At 34.8% G+C, this 25,483-nt stretch overlaps 2 protein-coding genes across 3 annotated transcripts; one reads left to right on the top strand and one right to left on the bottom strand.

Annotated features, from left to right (window-relative positions):
- Positions 1 to 673: 673 nt before the first annotated feature.
- On the top strand, positions 674 to 20,851 carry LOC141594008 (ATP-dependent DNA helicase Q-like 2). 2 transcript variants are annotated; one of them, XM_074414237.1, is made up of 21 exons: positions 674 to 766; positions 7,857 to 8,066; positions 9,167 to 9,390; positions 10,617 to 10,763; positions 10,842 to 11,057; positions 11,348 to 11,452; positions 12,104 to 12,208; positions 12,290 to 12,412; positions 13,832 to 13,920; positions 14,939 to 14,975; positions 15,066 to 15,099; positions 15,476 to 15,528; positions 15,607 to 15,684; positions 15,793 to 15,858; positions 16,860 to 16,926; positions 17,036 to 17,089; positions 17,583 to 17,690; positions 18,445 to 18,509; positions 19,305 to 19,383; positions 19,599 to 19,816; positions 20,535 to 20,851. In XM_074414237.1, the coding sequence occupies exons 2-21, from the start codon at positions 7,994 to 7,996 to the stop codon at positions 20,712 to 20,714; spliced, it is 2,121 nt and encodes a 706-aa protein (XP_074270338.1). In that variant the 5' UTR covers positions 674 to 766; positions 7,857 to 7,993; the 3' UTR covers positions 20,715 to 20,851. The 2 variants fall into 2 exon arrangements, with proteins under 2 accessions (XP_074270338.1, XP_074270331.1); XM_074414230.1 differs by lacking the exon at positions 674 to 766 and adding an exon at positions 990 to 1,028 and having other exon boundaries at positions 7,883 to 8,066.
- Positions 20,852 to 21,161: 310 nt separating this feature from the next.
- LOC141593999 (protein MOS2-like) lies at positions 21,162 to 24,253 on the bottom strand. The gene is made up of 2 exons (XM_074414219.1): positions 22,667 to 24,253; positions 21,162 to 21,820 (listed from the first exon to the last, which is right to left on the bottom strand). Exon 1 carries the CDS (start codon positions 24,134 to 24,136, stop codon positions 22,673 to 22,675), a length of 1,464 nt encoding a protein of 487 aa, XP_074270320.1. The 5' UTR covers positions 24,137 to 24,253; the 3' UTR covers positions 21,162 to 21,820; positions 22,667 to 22,672.
- Positions 24,254 to 25,483: the final 1,230 nt, after the last annotated feature.

Genomic DNA, 25,483 nt, shown 5'->3' with positions numbered 1-25,483 from the left:
AGGGTGGAATGGAGTTAGAACCCCATACCTTTTAACACTTGTTTGGTTCAATTTTGTAATGGATTGTAATTCAATCAACAGACGGAATGTAGAATCGGTCATAGACAATGAACTCTACTATTCAATCCTGCGAAAATAATTCAATCATGTGCATATTTCAATATTACTTATACAACAACACAATTTTTTAAGGCAATTGTCATACGAGTCGTCATACAATCCGTAAATATTGTTTAAAGCAATAGACACATGTATTATTGCAACGAATCATGTATATCTATGAACAATCACAAGCAAATTTTTTATAAAAGCAAAAAAAAATATTATGAAAGTAGAAGATGAAGACTTACGTAGAGTAGAACAACAATAATTTGGGTTTTTTTGTTTTCTTTCTTAATTTTAGGTTTTGTATCCAGGGGGGATTGGATTTAGAAACTTAGGGAGGAGTAGAGTATGAGATTCCAAGGGATTGAGGTGGATTGAGAAACCCTTGAGTTTCTAAATCCATTCCAAAAGTGGCCAACCAAACACTTGAATCGGTGATATCCATTCCAACCCATTCCATACCCCCCAACCAAACACCCCCTTAGAGTATAATGTATTAGAATAAAGACTAAAATTTACCCGACAAACACACAAATAAACCCACAAACCCCTCAGACTAGGGTCTAGTGGGCGATCCCTCGCTAACACAACTCCGAGTCAAATAGGCCAACAGAAGTTCAATTCCAAAAACCGGGCATCATTATGGGTCGTTTGGTTCGAAGTATTGGAATGGTATGAAATGGATTGTGATATGTATACTTGCTCATGCGTGTTTGGCGGAATGAATATAGATGTAGTAATATTATGGAATTGAGTTATAATACATTGATATCTAACTCCATTCCAAAAATCTTCAACCAAACACTAAAATAGATTGAATCCATTATAACCATTCCAAAAGTTCCAACCAAACACTAGAATGGATTAAACAAAGTTCTTTTCAATTTCATTGATGAACAAAACCCTTTTGAAGTTTTAACTAGGTTTGGGACCCGTGAAATTCACGGGTTTATCTATTTTTGCTTTATTATTTTATCGTATGTTAAGATTTGCCCGAGCAATTAGTTGATCCATTTAAAAAGATATAGTTTTAAAATACATAAAAGTTAGTTAGCTAATGCCTTATTTCTTCGATTACTTTGGTTTATTTGCAAAGCTATATGTTCTACTTTAGTTATTATTTTGATTAATATACTAATAGCATGTGTTTTTTTTTAAAAAAAAAATACCTTCAATGAGTTCAGTAATTCATGACACTCATGTGAAAACACATTCAACAAATTCATGAATCAACATCCGAGCAACATGCCCTAATCAAATAGATATTGTAAATTAAATAAGATGTTAAAGTTGGTTCAGATGATGGTTATGTTACTAAAATTGCTGAAACTACACATACTATATTTGGCCGTCACATCTCATCTTTTAATTATTTTGCTTTCTCTCTTATAAACTATTTATATTGAAACGCCTGTGAGATGAAAGTTATTTTAACTTGGCTTGAATAAGAACGTGTCAATAGCCGTTGAAACTTTACATTATTGATCCTACAATTATAATTATTCGGCTTCAAAACCCTCAGCAACATGGGTCCATGAACATGAACAAAATTAATTATTAATTAGTATTTTAATGTAGTTTTTTTAATAATTTAAAGTAGTTGTCATGTGGCAAAAAAATAAATGTTTAAGGTTGCCTTTTAAGTAGATTGTATAGATAGATTGTGTACAAAATTTTCTATGTAAAAGTTTGAACGTCCCTATGTTATCTAGGTAAATGAAGTTAGTGAAGACGAAAGGACAAATTAATGCATTATGCTGATTTTTTTTAGAATGATAAATCTTTCAATATAAGGAGCTTAAAACATATAGGATTAGAGTACTTTTTATCTTCCCAAAATTTTAATTCTCATAAATCATATTTTTTTATAGTAGCATAGTTCCGAAGTTTAATAAATGCTAGTCTTAATATATCATTAATATCAATTTGTCAAAAATTCTAAATTTTAAATTTTTGCAAAAATGATAAATTGAGTTAAATAGTAGTCTACTACAAATCTCATTGCAATCTCATTATGTGTTATAAGACATATACATTAGATAATATGACACGTACACATAAATATTAGATCATAATATACATTTAGCCATTATCCATGTCAATAGGATTTATTTTGTCTAACTTGTTAATAAGATTGAGATCCTTGCAACTCAAATTTCACACTATGAGAGCTATTTTTCAAAGGTAAAATGATGAATAAAAAAACAACAGAGACCAAAATAAAAATTACATTTGAAAGTTTCTGAAATACTAATTTTTTTTTTATGAAACTAACAAAAATTAGTCATTTACATTCATGTTGTCAATCTTATAGTTAGTTTATAATATCGTATTGAATAGAATGGAGGGAGTATTTATTTAAGCAATTATAGTATTTTTTTTGTAAGAAATTCATGATCCTTTTTATTCATCCACCAAAGGGTAAGAAAAAAAATAAAATAATACAAGAGAACAATTCTAGTATTTTCCTTCTTCATATAGTTTTCTTTCTCCAATGAACCAACCCAATAAAAAAAATCCATTGAGTGATTAATAACAAACGAAATGGATTTGATTTATGTAATATTAACCTTATCATTATTAGTTTAAGTTTTCCTTTAAATAATGAAAGAAATAGGGCACTGAATCATAAAGATGTAAGTATATTTACCTTTGAATAACACAATTCCATAAATCTTGATAGCCCTAAATAAGAGCAAAACAACATATATGTGAAGTCTAAATGTGTGATGAGTACTTCATAACCAATGGAATTTAAAAATAATTAAACTAATTATTAATATAAAACATTAATACATTTACCTTGATACAATGATAAGAAAGATTATTGACACATACAATTCTCTTGGCGATGAAGGAAGAAAAATATTGACTTGAATTTTGGCTCACAAATATTGTTTTCCATTAAATATTTATAACCAGTTAAGGATGCGTTTTATGACTTTTGGACGTCTTTTTTTTTAATTATTATCAAATTTAATATATTCATAAATATGTATCAAAATTTTATGACTTTTAAGCATCTTTTTTATTTATTAGCAAATTTATTATAGACATAAATATAGAATAAGGAGAAATGAATTGTAAAAGGTTTGCTTTAATTTTTTTTATTACTAGTTTTTTTTTTTTTTTTTTTTTTTTTTTTTACAAAATCCACTTTGCATGAGAGTTGTTTAGAAAGTTATCTTACGAAACTAAAAGATGGTACATACTTTGCGTTGCCTTTTATTTACAGATTATACTTATAGATTTTATATATATATATATATATATATATATATAGAGAGAGAGAGAGAGAGAGAGAGAGAGTGGTTCTTCTAAGGTCCTCCTATCATATAAGGCCCTAAGTCCTTATAAGGGCTTTTGGATGGAAGGGATGGAGGGATGAGATTACATCTCAATGGAGGGCTACAAATCTCCCTCCCTAATCTCCTTCCCTAATTGTGTATAACTCTACCTAATTGTGTACAACTCTACCACCATTCTAATCTCCCAACTCACTTCCTCATTCACTCATCCTCTCTCATTTCTCACATTCTCTCTCATTTTCTCCCACCCTCTCTAAACAAAAAAAAAAACCAAGTTGATACAAAAAAAACCCAAACTAAAACAAAACCAAAAAAACCACTCCACCTCCACCTCCATCACCCTCACAAGCCGTCCCCGACACCACCACCCGACCTCCCTTCTTCCCGGCCCAACACCACCCTCCCTCCCTCCCTTCTTTCCAGCCACGATTACACCACCGCCGACATCACCCGACGCCACCAGTACCCCTGCACAACCCGACAACCCCACCCGACGCCACCACTACCCCTGCACAACCCGACGACGATAACACCCCCGCACAACCACCCACAACCCGATGATAACACCCCCTGCATTTCAGATCTGGCATTTTTTTGTTTTGTCGACTTTTTTTTTGTGCTTTTTTGTTTAAATAAATGTCGACATCTTGTTTGTTTGTTGTTTTGTTCGTTTAAATAAATGTCAACTCTATGTCTTATCTTCTTGTTTCTGATTATGCAACTAAAAGTGGTTGCCTAGTGTTTTATGTTCATGTCATCAACTCCACTTGTTATTTTACTCTTATTACTCGTCTTTTTCTTTTATTTACTCTGGCATCGTATAGCATTTCATCCGTACATATATTCGTATAGCATTTCATCCGTACATATTTTTATTATTGTTATTATTGTTATTTGGTTTTTATTTTTTTTAGTTTAGTTATTTTTATTATTATTTGAGATTTGGTATTAATTTTGTGTGGTGGTGTTTTTTTTAGATCTATTGGTTTTTTTGTGTTTTTGTCATATTTACTTTATTTTGTAATTGTTATTTGGTTTTTAATTTTTGTTGGTTATTAATTTCTTTGTTGGTTATACACTTAAAACATTAAAGTTATACTATTTATGGCTAAAGTTATACACTTAAAACATTAGAGTTATACACACGATATTTAAATTTGGTTTTTTTTTATTGTTATTTGGTTTATTTTACATTTCGGGTTTGGTTGGGTTGTTGGTTTTTTGGTTTTATTATTGTTATTTGGTTTTTTGTTTTTGTTATTATGAGTTTTTTTGGTTTTTGTTATTAAATTTTTTTTTTTTTTCATATTTTTCATATTTATTGTTTGATTTTTTTACTATTTACGACTAAAGTTATACATTTTATGACTAAAGTTATACATTTTATGACCAAAGTTATACAAAAAAAGACTAAAGTTATACAAAAATTGGACTAAAGTTATACAAAAAATTGGACTAAAGTTATACAAAAAATTGGACTAAAGTTATACAAAAATGAACCAGAGTTATACAACAATGTACCAGAGTTATACAAAAATGAACCAAAGTTATTCAAAAAACGACCAGAGCTATACAAAAATTGGACTAAAGTTATACAAAAATGAACTAAAGTTATACAAAAATGAACCAAAGTTATTCAAAAAACGACCAGAGTTATACAAAAATGCACCAAAGTTATACAAAAATTGGACTAAAGTCATACAACAATGGACTAAAGTTATACAAAAAAAGACTAAAGTTATACAAAAATGAACCAAAGTTATACAAAAATTGACCAGAGTTATACAAAAATGCACCAAAGTTATACAAAAAATGGACTAAAGTTATAAAAAAAATTGGACTAAAGTTATACAAAAATTGGACTAAAGTTATACAAAAAATTGGACTAAAGTTTTACAAAAATTGGACTAAAGTTATACAAAAATGCACCAGAGTTATACAAACATGCACCAAAGTTGTACAAAAATGCACCAGAGTTATACAAACATGCACCAAAGTCCATTTTTGTATAACTTTAGTCCATTTTTGTATAACTTTGATGCATTTTTGTATAACTCAGTGCATTTTGTATAACTACAGTGCATTTTTGTATAACTCTGGTGCATTTTTGTATAACTTTAGTCCATTTTTTGTATAACTTTGGTGCATTTTTGTATAACTCTGGTTCATTTTTGTATAACTTTGGTTCATTTTTGTATAACTTTAATCCATATTTGTATAACTTTAATCCATTTTTGTATAACTTTGGTCCATTTTTGTATAACTTGATTTTTTTTGTATAACTTTGGTCTATTTTTGTATAACTTGATCTTTTTTGTATAACTTTAGTCCATATTTGTATAACTTTAGTCCATATTTGTATAACTTTGGTCCATTCTTGTATAACTTTGGTTCATTTTTGTATAACTTTGGTTCATTTTTGTATAACTCTGGTTCATTTTTGTATAACTTTAGTCCAATTTTTTGTATAACTTTGGTGCATTTTTGTATAACTTTGGTCATAAAATGTATAACTTTAGTCGTAAATAGTTAAAAAATCAAACAATAAATATGAAAAAAAAAATAATAACAAAAACCAAAAAAACTCATAATAACAAAAACAAAAAACCAAATAACAATAATAAAACCAAAAAACCAACAACCCAACCAAACCCGAAATCTAAAATAAACCAAATAACAAGATTTAAAACCCGAAATCTTAAAAAAAAGTATAACAAGAAGAGATTTGAGAAAATGAATAAAAAAGGAGAAGTAACAAAATAAAAGAAAATAAAAGACAACAACAAAAAATGAATGGAAAAAACAACTCAAAACATGAAAATAAAGACCAAACGAAAAAAAAAAAAAAAAAAAAAAAAAAAAAACCGAAAAAAAAAAAAAAAAAAAAAAAAAAAAAAGTTGGCGGCGGTGCGGTGGCGGCGGTGTGGTGGCGGCGGTGGTGGGCGGTGAGTTGGTGTCGGGTGGGATAGTGGTGGGTGGTGGTGAATGAGGAAGAGAAGAATGAATGATTTATTTGGGTTTTTTGATTTAATTGGATTTTTTGGGTTTTTTGATTTAATTGGATTTTTTGGGTTTTATTTATTTATTTGGATTTTGGGTTTTTTATTTATTTGGATTTTTTGGGTTTTTATTTTTTGGGGTTTTAGAGAGAAGATGAGTTGTGTGATATATGAGAGAAGTGGATGAGAGGAAAAGAAGTTATAGTGAATTAGTGATTAATTAGAAGGATTAGTGAATGAGGAGAGAATGAGTGATATTAGTACATAAACACACTTTTGGAGGTTGATCTTGGCCATCCATCTCCCTCCATCCAATGGCTCACAATAAGACTTATGGACTCAAATATATAGAGGACCTTAGTTGATCCTTCCTCTCTATATATATATATATATATATATATATATATATATATATATATATATATAATGAAATTGAGCAAGTTTATAGCAGTAAGAGTTAAGAGGGAATTACACACATAAACAGTTTAAAATTAGAGTACATTGTAAATTTTTATTTGTCGTTTAACCTATTCTATTTTTAAAATTAAAATGCAAAATTAAAAAAATATTAATTGCAAACACAAAAAATAAATTAATACAAACTCTTTATTTTCCTCTCATAAATTTGGTTATTAATTTACTTATTTATTTAACCTTTAATTTCTTTTATTTAATAGGATGGTTTTTTGGTTTTCTCTCACCATCATTATAATTTGTAGTTATCATAATTTTTGTTATCTCCCTTTTAGTTCACAAAATCGTTCCTCTTCCCTCGAATAAATTTTTGAAATTAATTAATAATTAATAACAAAAAGTATTATGTGATATTTATTTGTTGCTTAAAATACTCTAACAATAAACATCGAAATTTAAAATTTAATATGAATTTTGATTTTTAATTGTTTTTTTAATTTATCTAGAAATTAAAAAGGCCAAAATTTAATGTTTGTTATGCTAATTTATTTTTTATGTAAATATTTTTTAATTTAGATATCATTTTAAATGGATCATTATACGAACATGAATTACCCTCTTAATTAAACACGTCATACTACATGGAGGATTGGTGACGTGGAATTTTGGCAATGCGAGGTGGCATTGTCTACGTGGGTTTTAAGGTTTACCCTTTTAATAATATTTATAGATTATGTGATATTTATTCGTAACTTCAAATATTATAAGCATAAACGAAGAAATTTAAAATTTATTATGAATTTTGATTTTTAATTGTTTTTTAATTTATCTAGAAATTAAAAAGGCCAAAATTTAATACTTTTTAAGCTAATTTATTTTTATGTAAATATTTTTTAATTTCTGTATCGTTTTAAATGGATAATTATACGAACATGAATCACTCTCTTAATTAAACACATCATACTACATGGAGCATTGATGACGTGGAATTTTGGTAATGCAAGGTGGCATTGTCTACGTGGCTTTTAAGGTTTACCCTTTTAATAGTATTTATAGATTTTCAACAAGTTTCAATTACACAAATTTTTAAATATTCTAACCTTTATAATCCCTTAGCATTTATAATTGGGAAGTTCCATTGATTAAGAATCGAAATTACTTGAAGCTATGGAGGATAACATTAACAATGAAATATTGGAGGAACTCTTGAATGTAGAAGCCGAGCTTCAAGATGTTCAAGGTATTCTTCCTTCAATTTTCCTCTTTTTTTCATACATTATTGTATTTGTTAGGTGTTAATTTATCATTTTGTTCCTTTTTATTCTTGCATTCGTATGTTTTTGCCGAAAATTAGCCATCTCTGGGGATGAAACACTTGCCCATGTAACAATTTATAGTAATTTTGTTGGAGAAATATTGGGTATTCTACCATTCATTCTTGTAGCTTTGGGTGTTAATTTATCATTTTGTTCATGCATTCGTATGTTTCGCCGAAAAGTAGCTATCTTTGGGGATTAATCACTTACCCGTGTAACAATTTGAAGTGTTTTTTGTAGAGAAATGCTGGATTTTCAATGATTTTGATGAAAATTTATTGGCATTCTAATAATTGGCTCATTTTGTGCTCATATATGGATTTTCGTAGGCTTTTCGGAAAATTGAGTATGGATATTTATTGTGTTCTGATAAAAAGCTCATGTTCTGTACCTGTATCTGATAGTGAACTGATCACTTGATCAGGGTACTTCACATGGTATCATAAGTTCTGCAGTTGTAAATGTAAGTTTTGAAGATTGAGACTATTGTTTCTCATAAGTGAATGATGGCAAGAGAGATTCTATTTTGTGATTGAGGGCTGTAATCAGCACTGTATTACGCACACGATAAAGCGAGGGGGCTAGGTAGGGTCGTGGGAAATGGGAATCTTGGTTTAGAAGGGTATGATTTTTTGGGTTAATTTTATTGTGAAAGTATGCTCATCCAAGTTTTATAGCTTAAGGTTATCTTCTTACGTGTGTATACAAAATTTCTATACTTACTGCCTACTTTATCTTTCTTTCTTAGGCTCCAATTGTGGAACTTTACTTGGCAAGTCTCAGTAATATGGATGGAGGGTTGTTGTACGTGTTGTTAGTGAGCTTCTAAGTTTTATTAAGGAATAAGGAGGGGGGATTCAATGCCGTGTTTGCTTTTGCTTTGCTAGGACACTAGATGCCATGAATTTATTTGTTAATTGAGTAGCTGTTACTGGTATACGTAAGAATGATATGAGTTGGTATGGTAATACATATCTAAATCACCTAATATTACTATTGATCACCTATATTATTCAACCTGCAGATCAGATTACAATACTGCTTGATCAGCAAGATAAGCTGTATACCAGACAGAGTGAGCTTAAGAGGCTCCTTGAAGAGCAGGAAGCATCAGGAAGCCGTCACGACAATGGTGGTGCCTCAACCTCCGTGGAGGATTGGTCGGGGTCTTTTGGGTGGGATTCTCGAGCTGATGATCTTCGCCTCAACATCTTTGGCATTTCTTCATACCGGGCAAATCAACAAGAGGTCAACACCGGTTTCTTTGTATATTATAATTTGTGTGAACTTATGTGATGATTCCCTTCTAACCCTTAGTGTTGTAATTTATTCCTTAAGCTTACCCACTTCGCCCCTCTAGTCTTCTTGGGACTTCAAAATGTAAAAGTGACACAACCATAGAAATAATATCACAACATTGACCTAGTTTTGCCAATGACTACAATAGAATGCTATGTGATTGTATATGCTCAGGCTGCTGCCACAATGCGGTAGCAAAAGACTGCTGTGTCAGACTTATCATTTTATCTATCATTGTCTCAAGCCAAGTAGTCTACGTATTTTTGGTTTGTCTCTTCATTGAAGATATTCACCGTCATTGTTAATTATTGCAATTTCTATGTTTCGAAAGAGGTTGAGATGTCATCAGCTTGAGGGCGTGATAGTTTTGATATGCTACCCTCTATTTGTGAATGTGTAAATCCATCAACATCAAGGCATCAAACGTATGGTTTTTATTTTTTTGTCCATAGATCCTTTCTGGGGTCATTGTGATCAATTTACCTGGCACTAAGCGTAATTTAAAAAGAGAAAACAAGCAGAAGCAGATGAATTTTCCTGTAAAGTATGAACTTATCGACGTAATTATCATAGATACTGTCCCTGGTCCTCTTTGTGTCTCTGGACTTGTAAAGATAAATATTGGAGAATTGACTTGAACTTTAATATATCAAGGATTGATTTTGGTTCGAAGTTGAAGTGTGCTAAGCTATGCTACCCTAGCTTGGCTGGAAGTGTCATGTGGGACATGTCATTGGAGTATTGGCTATTTTTGTGAAAAGTTCCATGCTTTTGGCATATTAAGAAATGTCCTGTCGCTATGGAATGTTGGATACAGGACACACAACCAAAGTAGAGTGTCGAAGTACCATAGGTGGTTATACAGGCACGATGTGCAAATTCTTGTCCTAGAAGCAGTTGTAACATGGGTAATGGTGCTGTATATTACATGATATTCAAGTTATCTTTCTTCTGAATGTGGTGGATTCAATTGTGATATGTCTAGAAGAAGTAGCTGAACTTGATATATTTGTCATTTTGAGAGAAATTTGTCTCTCTCTTTTGCACTTGCTTTGAGTTGATTGGAAATAGTGTGCATAGTTTCTTTTTGAGTGAAAGATCATTCATCGTTTACAAAAGCCATATGGCATCTACAATATATATCAAAATTGACTGCGATCTTTTTATATTTCCAGATAGTAAATGCAGTCATGAGTGGTAGAGATGTTTTGGTGATTATGGCTGCAGGTGGTGGCAAAAGTCTCTGCTATCAGCTTCCAGCGATACTTCGTGATGGAATTGCCCTTATAGTCAGTCCTTTACTTTCTCTAATCCAAGATCAGGTATTTGCTAGGATGTGACACATATATACATTCTTCAGCAATCATTAAATTTAATCTGATCTCATGTTAGTGCTTCAGGTGATGGGCCTGACTGCTCTCGGAATTCCGTCTTACATGCTGACCTCAACTACTAGCAAGGAAACTGAAAAATTCATATACAAGGCCCTTGAGAAGAATGAAGGAGACCTCAAGATATTGTATGTCACGCCAGAGAAGATATCAAAGAGCAAAAGATTTATGTCAAAGCTAGAAAAGTGCCACCATGCTGGGCGTCTCTCGTTGATAGCGATAGATGTGAGTGTACCAGTTGCCAATCTTTCTGTATAGTTCATTATTATAATATGGTCTTCATGTGAGTGTCCACATTGATAAAAAGAGGAGAGAGTCTACTACACTACTTTATAAACCAAAGAGGTATTCCTATCACCAATTGGTTTTGAATGGAACTTCCTTTGGGCGTATGAAGTGGACTCTCTCTTCTCCTGGTAAGTTGTAAGTGTGGCTCAGTCAGTTTTATGTCTAATTTCAGAGGATCCTTGTAACCTAATCCAAATCATTGCTAATCATCGTTGCATGTCATGTAGGAGGCACATTGCTGTAGCCAGTGGGGTCATGATTTCCGTCCTGATTACAAAAATCTTGGTATCTTAAAAACTCAGTTTCCAACTGTTCCTATTATTGCTTTGACGGTATGCCCTATCCTTTTTCTTTGCTTAACTTTTATAGTTGTTGGAATTAAGCAAATTATACGGTCTCCTTCCCAAATTTATTGTCCCCATTTGATATTCTATTATTCCTAGCCATTTTTGATTTCTCAAAACAACTATTTCCATATTATCATTTAGACAACTATTTTCATATTATTTACACAAGCTTAGTCGTTATATACCACGAGAAAATATCGGTGATAGTCGGCTTCTTGACCATCAAAGTGAAATGAGAACAATATAAATTGGATCTAGCTGCCTCCATCCAAAATTTATTGGGAGTTTTCTGGTCAACTGGTATCAAATTTGACCAATAATTTCTCAAAAGTCTAAAAATATATGGAGAGTTGCAATGTACAATATGTAATGTTTAATTCTTCAAACCAACTATTTTCATATCATCAATTTTCAGTTGTAACTTGTAAGTACTGTATAGTGATTATTGAGATGAATTATCGCTTAAAGTTGACATTCTTTGACCACCAAGTTCAAATGAGGACAATAAATATACACCTTTTTTTGGCATTTAGCCCTATTTTTCCAAGTTCCTTTCCCAAATGTTGGGAAATGGGGATAAAGAGAAAAAAAATGTAGGGAGTAATTATTTTTCTTAGTTCACCTTTTATGTTGCAGGCAACTGCTACAAAGAAAGTCCAACTTGATCTGATGGAAATGTTGCGCATACCAAAATGTGTCAAATTTGTCAGCAGTGTAAACAGGCCCAATCTGTTTTATATGGTTAGTTGGCACTTGTCAGGTGATTGCTTTGATTTCTGTATGTATCTCATGGCACTAATGACTCGTGTCACTCACTATCAGGTGAGGGAGAAATCATCTGTCGCAAAAGTGGTGGTTGATGAAATTGCCGAGTTTATAAAAGGATCGTATCCAAATAGTGAATCTGGGATAGTCTATTGCTTCTCTAGAAAAGAATGTGAGCAGGTTTGTGTTTTCTTCCACACAGTGGATTAAGCTTCATCTGATGATGTAGTTCCATGATATTTCGTGGATTAAGTTTTGGTCTCTGGTACACGATGAGTCACTGTATAAGTTCAATTTGAGTAAAGGAAAAAATGTTAGTTTTAAATATAATCACACACGGGGTAAATCATGAGAAGATACAATTCAAGATGGTGAGAAATTAGCCATGCTGAGGGAGGGTTATTCTATATAATGGGCTTTACTATACTGTATGTATTTGTCTTTGGTACTATGACTCTACGATATAAACACAAAGGGCAGCCTCTCTGGGCAAAATACGGAGTAATGTTTATGAATTTTTAAAATGAAAAGAGGAAGTGGCTAGTAGTTATCTGTCTCATGGCCGTAAAGCTATCTCGTGTTCTCTTTGTTGGCTTCATAGGTTCAGTGGACTTTGTAGTTGTCAATATGATTTTAAGAAGTTCACCTGAACACAAATCTCACGTCCTTACAGCTTCATAAGAATACAAAGGAATGAAATTGGCCAAGGATTATTGATACGCAGAACAGGAAATATATGGTAATGAAGGTTCTTTTCTTGACCAATGGAGATAATCTTTATCGTTGATGAATGATTTATCTTGTTTCCTTCCTTTCCTTCTGGAGGTATAATATTAAATACAAATAATACTGTCTTGGGAAATTGCCAGTTTCCTAAAGTAAAATTTTAGAGTAAAATTAATACAATCATGCACTTATTGGTAGAACTGTGATGTGCGTGATTTATGAAAATAAGCTGAATGTCTACAAATCATCCGGTCATACGTGTATCAATATTTGGATATATCTTTACATCACTTTTTTCTTCTGTTAAATATACTTACATCACTTGATCATTCATGAATGAATAATTTATTACCAAACACTGAGTCACAAAGATCGCCCCGCAGGAAGTTTCTGTTTTCTAAAAAATATACTCACCAAATTCACTTATCAGTTACTTGCGTATCATAGTGCAACCATCTTGCCCGTTCCATTTTGTTATCATCCTACTTGCCTTGGGTACTTGGGTAGGTTGCAAGTTGCAACATCTGGATTGTGAGAAAATTGTTGGTATCACTGTAAAGCATTTACACTTGTTCCACGCATTACATATGCTCTTTGCAATTCAGAGCTATGGTGCTGCTTTCCTTGTAATAGGAATCTTTAGCTAGGAGCAACATGTTTGTTGGTTTCATTAGAATCTAGCAGTGTAGACACCAAAATTGTTAGCTAGGAGCAACTTGTTGATTAGGAATGGAGAAGAAAGGAGAGAGACTAAGAAGGGCAATCCTAGATTTAGTGAAATTATTACCTTTATACTGGATAGATTTCTATTTGCTTGACATGCTCTGCAAACAGCAACCTGACAAAATATGTTCAATTTTCTGAAATGTGTAGGTTGCGAAGGAATTACGTGAGAGAGGGATTAAAGCCGACTATTATCATGCTGATATGGACGTAAAAGACCGTGAAAATGTTCACTCACGGTGAGTTTAAATTCCCCAAATACAGTTCCATTACGGATCCTAATTATGGGTTTGACCTGTAGTGTGTATCAGTTTGATCCATTTCCTATGTTATTGGTATATTCTGTTTGATGTCTCTCAAAAACTGCTTCGAATGTTACTGTTCTGCTTATGGCATGTGATTCTGTCAAGCAAATTTTCTGTTAATGTAGAAATTTTTCTTGGTTCTACTTGAAGAGAAAATGGCATAGAAAAGAACATTAAGAAAAAAGGAAGAGAATTTCGAAAGCGTAGATATGTTATTATCGTAGGTATGCTGTCACTATAAACAACTGCTAGTTACACCGGAAATTTGTAGTCATTCTCAAAGTAAGGGGAGAGGCGGCATTAGATTCTCCATACGTCCATTTGTTTTACTGAGAGAGGGCTATGACCAGCCAGACACTTGTGTGATTGTCTTAATTTGTGGTTTCACCTAAATTAAAAGATCATTTTCAAAATTTTGCCACGTTAGTTTAATAGTGTTTTCATATCCACAATTGTACAGTTAATTTTCAAACTGGTTGTGAGAATATCTAGGAGGGATTTGTCGTGAGCAATTACTGAATTGGAAATAGGACTTTTATAGAGCTATATCTTGATATGTTGGTGGGGTGGTGGCAATTTCGCTGAAAACTTTCTTTCTGATTAGCTGTGTACTTGTAGGCTTGTAGCTCATGTAAATAAGGATTTATTTGTCTACTAGATTCAATCTATTTTTTTTGGCCAAAAGTGATTTTTCTCCCCTTCATCTTAACTTCGCCTTTGTCAGTTACCTTTGTTGGCTGTCAGTACTCAGTAGAGTGGTAAACCAGCCACGTTGTCATACTAGAGTTATAGTATCTTGGTTCACTTGTTATATTTTTTTTATGTTTTGTCTATATGTACTTTGTATATATGAGGAGGCCTCATTGATCCAATAAGTGATGGATCTGGAAATAACAGTTTTTTGACTAGACATTTATTCTCTACGCTGTGTCATAAACTCGTAATAATGCAGGTGGAGCAATGGCAAGTTGCAAGTTATTGTTGGGACGGTAAGAGTTCACTTTAGTTGATTATGTTTGGCAGCCTTTGTTTACAGGCTAGCCTTATCTCATTATCATTTGCTCATTTATGTCTTTCAGGTGGCATTTGGTATGGGTATCAACAAACCTGATGGTTAGTAGTGACATTACCCATTTTTTCAAAAATATGTTCTAGTATCTAAGATGAGCAAAAGGTTGATAACTTCAATGACGATGAACAGCGAACAAGTTTGTCTTTATTCATCCTGCTACCATCATCTGTGATATGTAAGACACAAATTGAAAGAATGTACATCTAGGCGGTGGCCATCCATATTGCTATACATAATTCGTTAAATTTGATTTCTATTTTAAATAATATTCAGAAGCTTAACAAGTAGATGGAACATCATGCTTTATCCTATGCCTAGAATCCACACGTCTCTTGTTTTCTTAGAACCCTGTACGACCTTTTGGGTTTTGTTGTTTTTAAGCATGGGTGCGTATAATGATGCCTTGGCTCATTGCAGTCAGGTTTGTCATTCATCACAGTTTAAGCAAATCTATGGAGACCTATTATCAGGTTTGTTTCATTTATACTGAACATATTTTACTTCTACCTTTAACCTTTCACAACTGCCGACTAATGTCTCGTTTTCAGGAAAGTGGTCGTGCTGGACGCGATGGACTTCCAGCAGAATGCTTACTTTATTATAGGCCAGCTGATGTACCCAGACAAGTAGGTTTCTAAGAGTTGGACCGTTAGATATCTGTTGAATATTAGGCTTGTAGTTATCTAGAGAACTGAGAAACTGATTTTTTTTCCCGGTGGGTACTTCTCTGGCAGAGTTCGATGGTCTTCTATGAGAACTCTGGGTTGCAGAATCTGTACGACATTGTACGCTATTGTCAGGTATATTTAGATCAACTATGTCAACTAGCTTAGCAGTCAGTTAATAGAAATACCTCTCCCCCCAACTATGGGCGGTTTTTCATGTCGGAACATGCAATGGCTAGGAGTCCCACATTCATTCTCCACTACAAAAAAAGCCTAAAGAGGAAACACAATCTATTGGAAGTGTTAATTGATTTATGTATTGTGTAAAGGATATAGAGACGGCCGCATTTTGGCAGAATACTAAAAAGCCAGAGTATACCAATAATTTGCTATAAGATGTCAACCATACTTGCTTTGTGTGACGTAAGAGATGATTAGCAGCTCCCTTTTTAAGATATTGTGCTGTTATATTATGTGTTAGCCATAGTAAAATTGAAATCTGGACAACAGACTGTAAAGCCAGATATAAGTATGATTTTAGGCATGTTCTAGAGAGGTAAATTCCTGGCACATGATGGTGTTTTTGTGCGTATCTGACGCCAGACATAGTGAGGGCGTGAGGCTGCGCTGCTCTGTGGTATGAAATTTATCTCTTTGGTATCCTAATACACCTAAATTTTTACCTTCATGGCCGAATAAAGTAGCCATGTATTTAAATATTTCATCTTAAAAAACTCCCATGAAAAAATTCGCAGGCTATTAGTATGTAGTAGATTTATCTATTGAGGCTCACTTTTGAAATAAGTTCATGCTCTCTCTTTCATCTTCATAAGCGAAGTTACTTAAGCCTTTAGCCTTGGGGTCATTCATTGACATTTCCTGTGGAAATACACCGCTAAAAAGTCAAATTGTAACGTGTTTCTAACTGTTGTTAAAATAACAGGGCCTCTTTTATCACTTCCTTGGTTCTCCATTATATGTATTTGGTCGCGTGATCTAGCCCAAAGATGTAGCGAATAGCTTGTTGGCCCTTAAGCTTTATCTAATGTTGCTGATGGGTACAGCGTAACTGTTACTCTTTTCCGCTCCTATATCTTTGTTACTCGCAATCATGAAATGCATTTTTTTTTCTGCAGTCGAGAACTGTTTGTCGGCGAGCTGCATTTTTCAGACATTTTGCAGAGCCTCTGCAAGATTGCAATGGTACATAAATGCCCTTTTATTTCAAGCTAAAACTACTGCTCTTGTGGTACATCTGTCTGGTGGAATAACAATGACCAGATGACCTCCCTTTTTCCCTTTATCATTACAGGGATGTGTGATAACTGTGTGTCTTCGTTGGAGATGGAAGAAATTGATGTCTCCGGTAAGTTTTTTCGATTTACTTGTTCACTAAGAATTAGAGTGTATGCTACAAAGATGATGTATAGACAACACATCCTCCCAACAAGCACGACATAATTATCCCTTTCCATTTGCTTCTACTCTTTCTAACTTGATATCTGGCCAAGGGATAAAGAATGAGTAAAAATTCCAGTGACTGACTTGGCAGCGTTTGTACTCTCTCTGTTCATTTGGATTCCCTACATTTTGTTTGTAACATATGAATCTGTTCACTTCATTTCCATTTTGCCAACAAACCCACGAATGCACTCAAATGTGAGTGTAGATCCCAATCTTCTCTTTACATATTCTTCATCTCCAAACTTTGTCTCAAAAGCAGTTGTAGTGAACTCAAGTGGATGAAGGAAGTACTGAATGAGACGATGATTTTACCGTCCTATCATCTTCTTCAAATATTTTCACTAAGTTCACTTGTATTTTATATGCTTTGGTTCTCAGACTTTCCATCACTGCAGGTCATGCGAAAGCTATGATAAACTTGATCCAAAGTGTGCAAGAAAATGATCAGAGAGTCACAATGCTGCAATTGGTTGACAAAATGAAAGCTAAACAGAAAGAAATAGGTGTGTGCTATCTTATATGCATGATAAAACTTGGCTTTTATCGGGGTATACATTATCATTTGTGCTACAAACCTTTTTACGTGCACATGCCTGTACTTTATTACTTTCTCCCTTCAAATCCAAACACCACGGGTCCTCCTTTTTTTGTAAGAGTGATTTTGAACTTATTGGGTGTTTGGATTTGAAGGCAGGGAGTACATCACTCATACGTAACTCTTTACTGCTGGGTGCTGACCTCACATGGTGTCTATAGTCTAAACCATCGACTGGTAATTTTAAACGAGGCATAGACTTGTATAGTACACCTTTTTTCTATCAGATTCTAATTTGCACCAGTATTGAAAATCTTGTATATATGCTCACTCTAGTCTTTTTTATTTACGGTCAGTCATTTAATCGCTTTTTTTTTTATGTTCTTTGAGTAACTTTAAGGTTTTCGGATAGACCCTATTATAGTACTTTTTCTCCCAATGAAATAAGAATAAGAAGGAATAAGAAGTCTTATGTTGAGAGATGTTCTCCATCAAATCTACTTTGTCTTGTTGGTCTTACATTTGTTTCTTGTGAGGTGTGACTTTTGAGTCTTGTGTGAAATCGGATTGGTACATTTTAGATCCGATGATCTGTAGGGGCAATCCAGTTGATATCCGTCATCATTATTTATGTCACTAATCTTGATTGCCCCTACAGATTATCAGATCTAAATATGCATCTTTAGACAGGTAACTAATGATTAGGGGCTTTGATGTGCCAGGTCAGGATCTAAAGAAAGAACGGAAGGAGCAGCTTGTCATCCAGCTCATTATTGACCGTGTTCTGGTGCGTCACCTTTAGAACTTCTAATATCTGCCTTCTGTGAAGCATTTTGTCTTTAATGCATGCTCTTTTGTTCCTGAAATGCTGGTCATATTGCTCGCTGCAATGTTATTGGCTCATTAAATTATGCGCTGGCTTCTTATATTGTGAATTGAATGTCGGCTATGCTATCACCTGTGTCCGATACTCAACACTCAGACATTGGTTTGACGCTTTGGCACTTCATTTTATACCAAAAACATGAGCGTTTTAGTAACATAGCCGAAGCTGATACTTGGACAGTGGACATCGGTGTCAAATAGCTGCTATCAGAGTCTAAGCAACATTGTCTGTCTGTCAATGCCATTCTCGACGCTTGTACTCTTGGTGTTGTTGCAATGTTACTGGTTTCGCTTGTCACATTATAGGTGAGATAAGGGGTAAACAGACTACTGTTTGCCTCTACAAGTGACATAATTGTCGGATGCAGCAATGTCCATCATAGGCAAGCACCAAACAAGATTACAAGATATTTAACGAAAAAAATGAAAGAAACCTCCAGAGTCTACTTATTTGTACAGCATGTAGCCTTGTTTCTGTCCACACTCCACAATAACAAAAGGATTTCACAAAGTTGAAATTATACGGTTGTCTCCATTGACCATCACCGCTTAAGAGTTGTGCACGAAAAACTTCAGTCCATTTGACGAAGCCAGTGCATTCAGTTCCTTGAACTGTATACTTTAGTTTTGTATTTTCTTTGTAGTTAACTATTAAAATCTCACATATCTTTTATTTCCTTCATTCTGTACGATGTAGAAAGAAGAATTTTCACATACAGCCTATGCAACAAATGCTTATGTGATACTTGGTCCTTTGGCCAAGCAAGTCCTACAAGGTAAATATTTTTATCTTTCTTTCTCCGAGGATCCCCTTTCAGAAGCATGAGTTCCAATTGCCTGAATGTATCGAGTCTAGGCCCCAACATTGTAATAGCCCTTGTTGTATTGGAGTAATGTTGTTGTAGGACTCGTAGAATTGTGGGGTACTTGGACTCGGAAGTATTGTACGGAGTATATCTAACTGTTAGCTACTGCAATGCTATGTTACTAGGAAAAAGACCGGTGATGCTTCAAGTTTGCAGGGAACAAGAAGTTACAACTAGTGCTGTGAAACCTAATAAGAGAAAATCAGCAACTAGTTTGGAAATTAGTCTCGATGAGCTCCGTAAAGAACTTGCTTCACTTCACGGAGGAATATTCCCTCACTCGATTCTATCAGCGCAACAAATCAGCTTGCTAGCTACTGAGAAGCCTCAATCAATGGATCAGGCAAGTCCCGTCTCTTAATTTTCCCAGTTGGGCATTATTGCTGATCGTAAAATCTTCTAATACGCGTTCTCTACTCTATTATTACGACTATATATTTGTGAGAACCATAATTTCAGCCGAAAATGCAGTGTCATCTCGTATCCATTGGTAACGAAGTTGGAAATTCACAAATATGCAAACATTAAAAATTGGGATATTCTCTCGTGTACCCCCGAACTTTTTCGTTTTCTATGGTGTACCCCTCTTCTTTCGCAAAAAAACTTTGACCGACAAAAATCTTTGTTACGAGTTCAGAAAACGGTTATTTTTTTTTCAAACCAATTATCTCGTCAAGGCCTTCAATTTGAAAAAAAAATTCGCCGCTTTTTGAACTCGTAGCCGGTAGTTATGGTTGGTCAAACATTTTTTAACGAATAAACTTTGACCGATCATAATTCCCGTCTACGAGTTGAGACGTCGGTGAACTTTTTTTTCAAACGGAAGACCTCTTAAAGACGGTCAATTTGGAAAAAAAAGTTTATCGTATTCTGAACTTGTAGCCCAGAGTTATCGATAGTCAAATTTTTTTTTGCATGAAAAGAGGGGTATATCATAGAAAATGAAAAAGTTGAGGGGTACACGAGAGAATATCCCTTAAAAAATTTTTCGCGCCAGGATCACAATGCAATTTGTAAAGCATTTTATAATATGATCCAGTTACTTGCCCTGTTTTCTACAGTTGGAGAATATTATCGGGAAGGTAAAGAGTGGAAAGTATGGAAAAGCAATTCTTGAGGGAATTGCCCGAAACTTGAAGGCCGAGAATGACGAAGTTGAACAAGATACTAACAAGGCTCGGAAGAGGGCCAAGACCAAAGAGGCCGTTGTTATCACAGATAGTAGCGAAGATGAACTTTGAAATTATTACGAGCTACTGTATAAATTTGCATTAGATGATCAGTGATTTGTTAATGATGATCTTCCTACTTGCCATTTTGAGTTGTCCGCGCCCATTTTCTCCGTGTTCTTCCGTTTTCCACTAATAAATCATTTGAATCTGGAGAAGGCGTTTACTGCGACTCGAGCAACTGATCATTAAATCATTTATACAGAGTACTACAATCAAGGTGTGAGCAACTCGATCATCAATCGTTACTGTAATCCCTTCCCCTCCTAAGACCACCGACAAAGGCCACAACGGTGACCATCGTGCTTATTATAAGCGCTTCATCAAGCCAATGACTGTAACAATCACAGAAGCGGGAGAGGGGAGAGAAAAGGGAGAGAGAGGTGATGAAAAAAGTGAGACAACAGCAGCCATCATGCTGAGATGGTTATTGCTGTAGACGGTCTAACAAAGACGAAAAAACTAGAAAGCCGGTGGTTCGTGGCTTTTGGGCTCTGCCTTACCTTTGATTGGGCTAGTAGTATTAAAATAGTATATATTCAGGCATTGTACATTCAAATGATGTCAAACCATATGAAAGCGGTAAATTGAACAGTGAAGACTGGCTCAATGGCCATCACGAAAGAGCTAACAAGTAAGAACGGTCAGTTTGTATACATCTAGCCTGACTGCCAGTCTTCCAACTACAGAACAGCCAAAACAAATCCCTCCGTCAGCAGCAAACTACAACATCCAACTCCAGCGCCTCCGTATGGTAATCCGACTCCACTGCAAGTGTCAGGCTTGCATACAGCTATTTTGTGAAAGAGTTTCTTTTCTTGCTTGGACTAAAATGAAGTATTTGGTGTCATGTTGTGTAAATCAGAAGATTGTCGGAAACATGACACACAGCCGAGGTGAAGTGTAAAGTAACATACAGTATGTTTCCTCCTTCCAATTTCACAGCTCTGTATACAATCCCCACTTGCATCCCATCCCACCTCACCGCTTCACATGACATAAGAGGAGAGTTCTGTAAGTTTTTAATAACAAAGCTTCATGCACGGAGTTGGTTTGAGCAAAACTGGGGAAATTCAGCAGATCGGTGATCACCATGCTCTCTATTCATCAGTACGCCGCTGATACACAGAAATAATGATCATGTCAGGAAGCTCGGTTGAAAGTTCAACCCAACAGTAAACATTGTCACACTTATGCACCCACAAATCCCACAATTAGGCAGTTAAATTCCAAGATCAAGAGCCTCGTGAGGCGTGATCCTACAATGAGAGCTACTGACATAAGTCCTACATCATACGTGTATCATATATAGTAATAGACCTGGACATCAATAGTCATGCCTTCTTTGAGCATAGAGCTACTGACATCATTCCTAAATCATACGGAGAATCATATATGGCTATAGACCTGTACGGCTGGACATCAATAGTCATGCTTTCTTTGATCACCGGAAATGGACGAAAATGAAAACCAAATAATTACAAGTTTTACAACCCAAAACTTACAACACAAGATAGATGTTCCATTCTCAAAGTTTCTAGAGTTTAGGACACTGGTATCAATTATCAAACAATCATATTAGTCAAAGCCACTACTAATGGATCTACAAAACCGCCAAAAGATAGCGTATTGATATATCAAATATTAAGCATGGATTTAGACGATTAATAGAACAAATGCCCAGATCTCTATAATACCCTTTCTTTACATACACGGTTTGGCTATTTCATATCTGTTCAAGGACAGGCAAGCCTTCAGTTCATGATCCCAAAAACATAAACAGTACATGTCTAAGTTTTAGCACGCAAGTATTCGACAAACAAGTAAATTTGGAGTAGTGATATCCGCTAGTTATGAGCTAAAAGACGCTGAAAAGAACATATTATTGAATATTAAACAAGACATTTCAGTTATTCAAAAAAAAAAACACCGCTACCATTCACTAATTTGCACAAAATGCATACCAATTATCAATAGCCAAGTAAGCTCGGGTCACCAAGGTATTCCGCAATCTCTTCAAGCTTCACATTAAACATCTCAAGCGTATCACCATCTTGAATAACACCCATCTCCTTCTCCGAGTCCTTCTCTACAAGTTTACCATACACCCCCTTACGCTTTCCAAATAGAACCAGAACAGGACCACCTCGCTTTGGAAGAGCAGTCTCAAGTACATCCTGGTCAACACCTCGTATAACCTCCCTACCATCATCCATTGCTACATCACAAACTCCCGGCCCAATCACATCCACAACCACACCCTTTTTCAAGTAAAACTTCCCTCCTTTTATCGCCTTGCTAATCACCCTTACCCTAATATTACTCTGCAGCCACATTACCCGCTTCACATTACTACTACTCTTCTTCTCTTCCTTACGCACACCTTCCAACTTAACTCCTCTATCAGCAACATAATCCCTACTCCTCTTACCGTCCCTTTTCTCATACTTATCATCCTTACCATTCTTTCCATCATTCCTCTCGTTTCTCCTATCATTTCCCGATTCACGAATCTTCAGCTCCTTCAACTTCTTCAAACACTTCTCCTCCTCCACACTCCCCAATCCCGCAATCTCATCAACCCTAACCGTCTCCCTCCCCAACACCTCACCATCCAAAACAACCAAACCACCACCCAAAACCTCGACAACTCGTCCCTTTAACCCAATACTTTCCCCACTCACAACCCTAACCTCCTTCCCAACCCCGAAAAGATCACTCTTCCCATTACTCCTCCCCGCATTCTCCTTCCCCTTATCACCACCACCAGTAGCAGCAGCAGCATTCGTCGCAACAGGAGGAGGGGGATGATCAGCCATAAACCCTAACCCCTCTTTCGCAGTACGACGCTTATACTCAACCACCTTAACATCATCCCTAGCATTCTTCCCAATCCCTCTACCCTCCCGCCACCCATAACCCGCCAATAACGCCGCCCCAAATCCGTCAACCGGCATATCGTCGTACTCATCGAATCCCTGCTCTTCCGGTAAATTTTCTAAATCACTCTTAAACTGCCTAATCATAATTGCATCAATTGAACTACCACCATTACTACTACTAGAACTTTTAAATTCATCAATCTTACCGTTACTTTGACGAAGATTGAGACCGAAAGACATCGACGCACCCGAATCATTCGCCGCAACGATATCCGCATCTTCAAGCTCGAAATCAAGGGGTTTGTTACCGGAATGAAGCGGAGGGAGTTCGAGATTCTTCATCTTCTTGTGCGGACGCCATTCGTTTTCTTTAGGTGGGATTATGATTGTTTTTTTGGGGGCGGAATTAGGGTTTGAAGAAGGATCGAATTCTGATACGAATTCTGGGGTTTTTGATGAATCGAATTGGGAGGATGAAGAATCGGCGAAGTTTTTAGAGGGTTTGGGTTTCGAATTGGATTTTGATTGCAGTGCGAAGGATTGAAGCTTCATCTTTGGGATGCTCGCAGGCGATTGAAATCGAAACCCTAATTGAGTTGAAACCCCAGAATAAAATCGCAGAAATTGAAATTGGAGATTTAGGGATTTATTATTATACGGAGTATATGACTAATAATCTAATATAGTATCGCGTAATAGGATACGCCGCCGATACGGAGTAGTATAACTGTATAAGGTAAGGTACACAAATACTATCCTACAACGTAGTATGGACCCCTAAACAAAAAAAAAAAAGAAAAAAAAAGAAAAAAAAGGTAAGCAGTATTCCCTCCCATCCAATTTAAACTACCCACTTGCTTTTGGGTGGTTTTCGAGGCGACACTTTGACGTGTTTTTCTTCCTTTGTATATAATTTTTTTTGGCAAAAAATATAATTTACGAAAGATATTTTCATAATATAACTAAATATGTAAATTTTATTGTTCAAAGTTTTATATTTTTCTGTGGATTAACGGTCAAACTTTTCAAAATTTGACCTCCAAAAAGCAAGTGGTTAATTTGGATTGAATTGGAGTGAGTACTTTATTTTCACGGGAAAAATCTAACTAGTCCACGGGAAATAAACTTACCATATCTGAGTGGGGGTAGGAAAGGAAATTGCCTAATAGTGGAGCAGTTGAATTTTCCAGTGGAAAAATTACTTTACGGCTCCGTTTGGCATGACATTTCAGGTAGCTTATTTGACCAAAGTAGCTTATTTGACCAAAATTTCAGCTACCTGATTTTTTTGCAAGTGTTTGACAAGTAGCTTATTTGGTCAAATAAGATACCTGAAATGAAATGCTACCTTAGGTAGCATTTTAGAAATCAGGTACCTGAAATTATTTATTTTCCATTTTGTACCCCTTTATTCTATAATATTAAATAATTTTCATATTCTTTTACGTCATTTTACCAAAATTAGCTACATTTTCAGCTAGTTTGTCAAACACATTTTTATTTAATCAGTTACCTTATCAGCTCCTAATTTTCAGCTACCTTATCAGTTACCTTTTCAGGTTTCAGTTAGCTTTTCAATTTTCAGCTACCTTTTCAGTTTTCACAATTTTCAGCTACCTTTTCAGTTTTCATCTACCTTTCCAGGTAGTTTTGCCAAACAGAGCTTACTTTATTTTCCCTCACAAAATAAGGTAAATGTAAAAATTCAATGCGACATAGGGAACATACTAAAGTTTATACAATAAATCGTGTTGGTATAATAATGACGAAATTTGAGTAAATCACTCAGCGAAAGTTAGAATGTTGTATATGTGGAACGATTAATTTACCATTAATTGGACCGTTCATAACCAACAATTCGATTAAGCCTTAAGGTTTGGATTTTGGCTAGACTGAACC

The sequence above is a fragment of the Silene latifolia genome, chromosome 1 (genome assembly GCF_048544455.1).
Source record: "Silene latifolia isolate original U9 population chromosome 1, ASM4854445v1, whole genome shotgun sequence".
Taxonomy (NCBI): domain Eukaryota; kingdom Viridiplantae; phylum Streptophyta; class Magnoliopsida; order Caryophyllales; family Caryophyllaceae; genus Silene; species Silene latifolia.
Note: the sequence above shows the minus strand (reverse complement) of the source record. Positions and strands in the feature narration are given on the sequence as shown.

Coding starts and splice junctions, on each gene's coding strand:
- LOC141594008 (XM_074414237.1), top strand. CDS start 7,994: ATGGAGGATAACATTAACAATGAAATATTGGAGGAACTCTTGAATGTA. Junction 8,067..9,166: donor CGAGCTTCAAGATGTTCAAG/GTATTCTTCCTT, acceptor TTCAACCTGCAG/ATCAGATTACAATACTGCTT. Junction 15,685..15,792: donor CAGCTGATGTACCCAGACAA/GTAGGTTTCTAA, acceptor CTTCTCTGGCAG/AGTTCGATGGTCTTCTATGA.
- LOC141593999 (XM_074414219.1), bottom strand. CDS start 24,136: ATGAAGCTTCAATCCTTCGCACTGCAATCAAAATCCAATTCGAAACCC.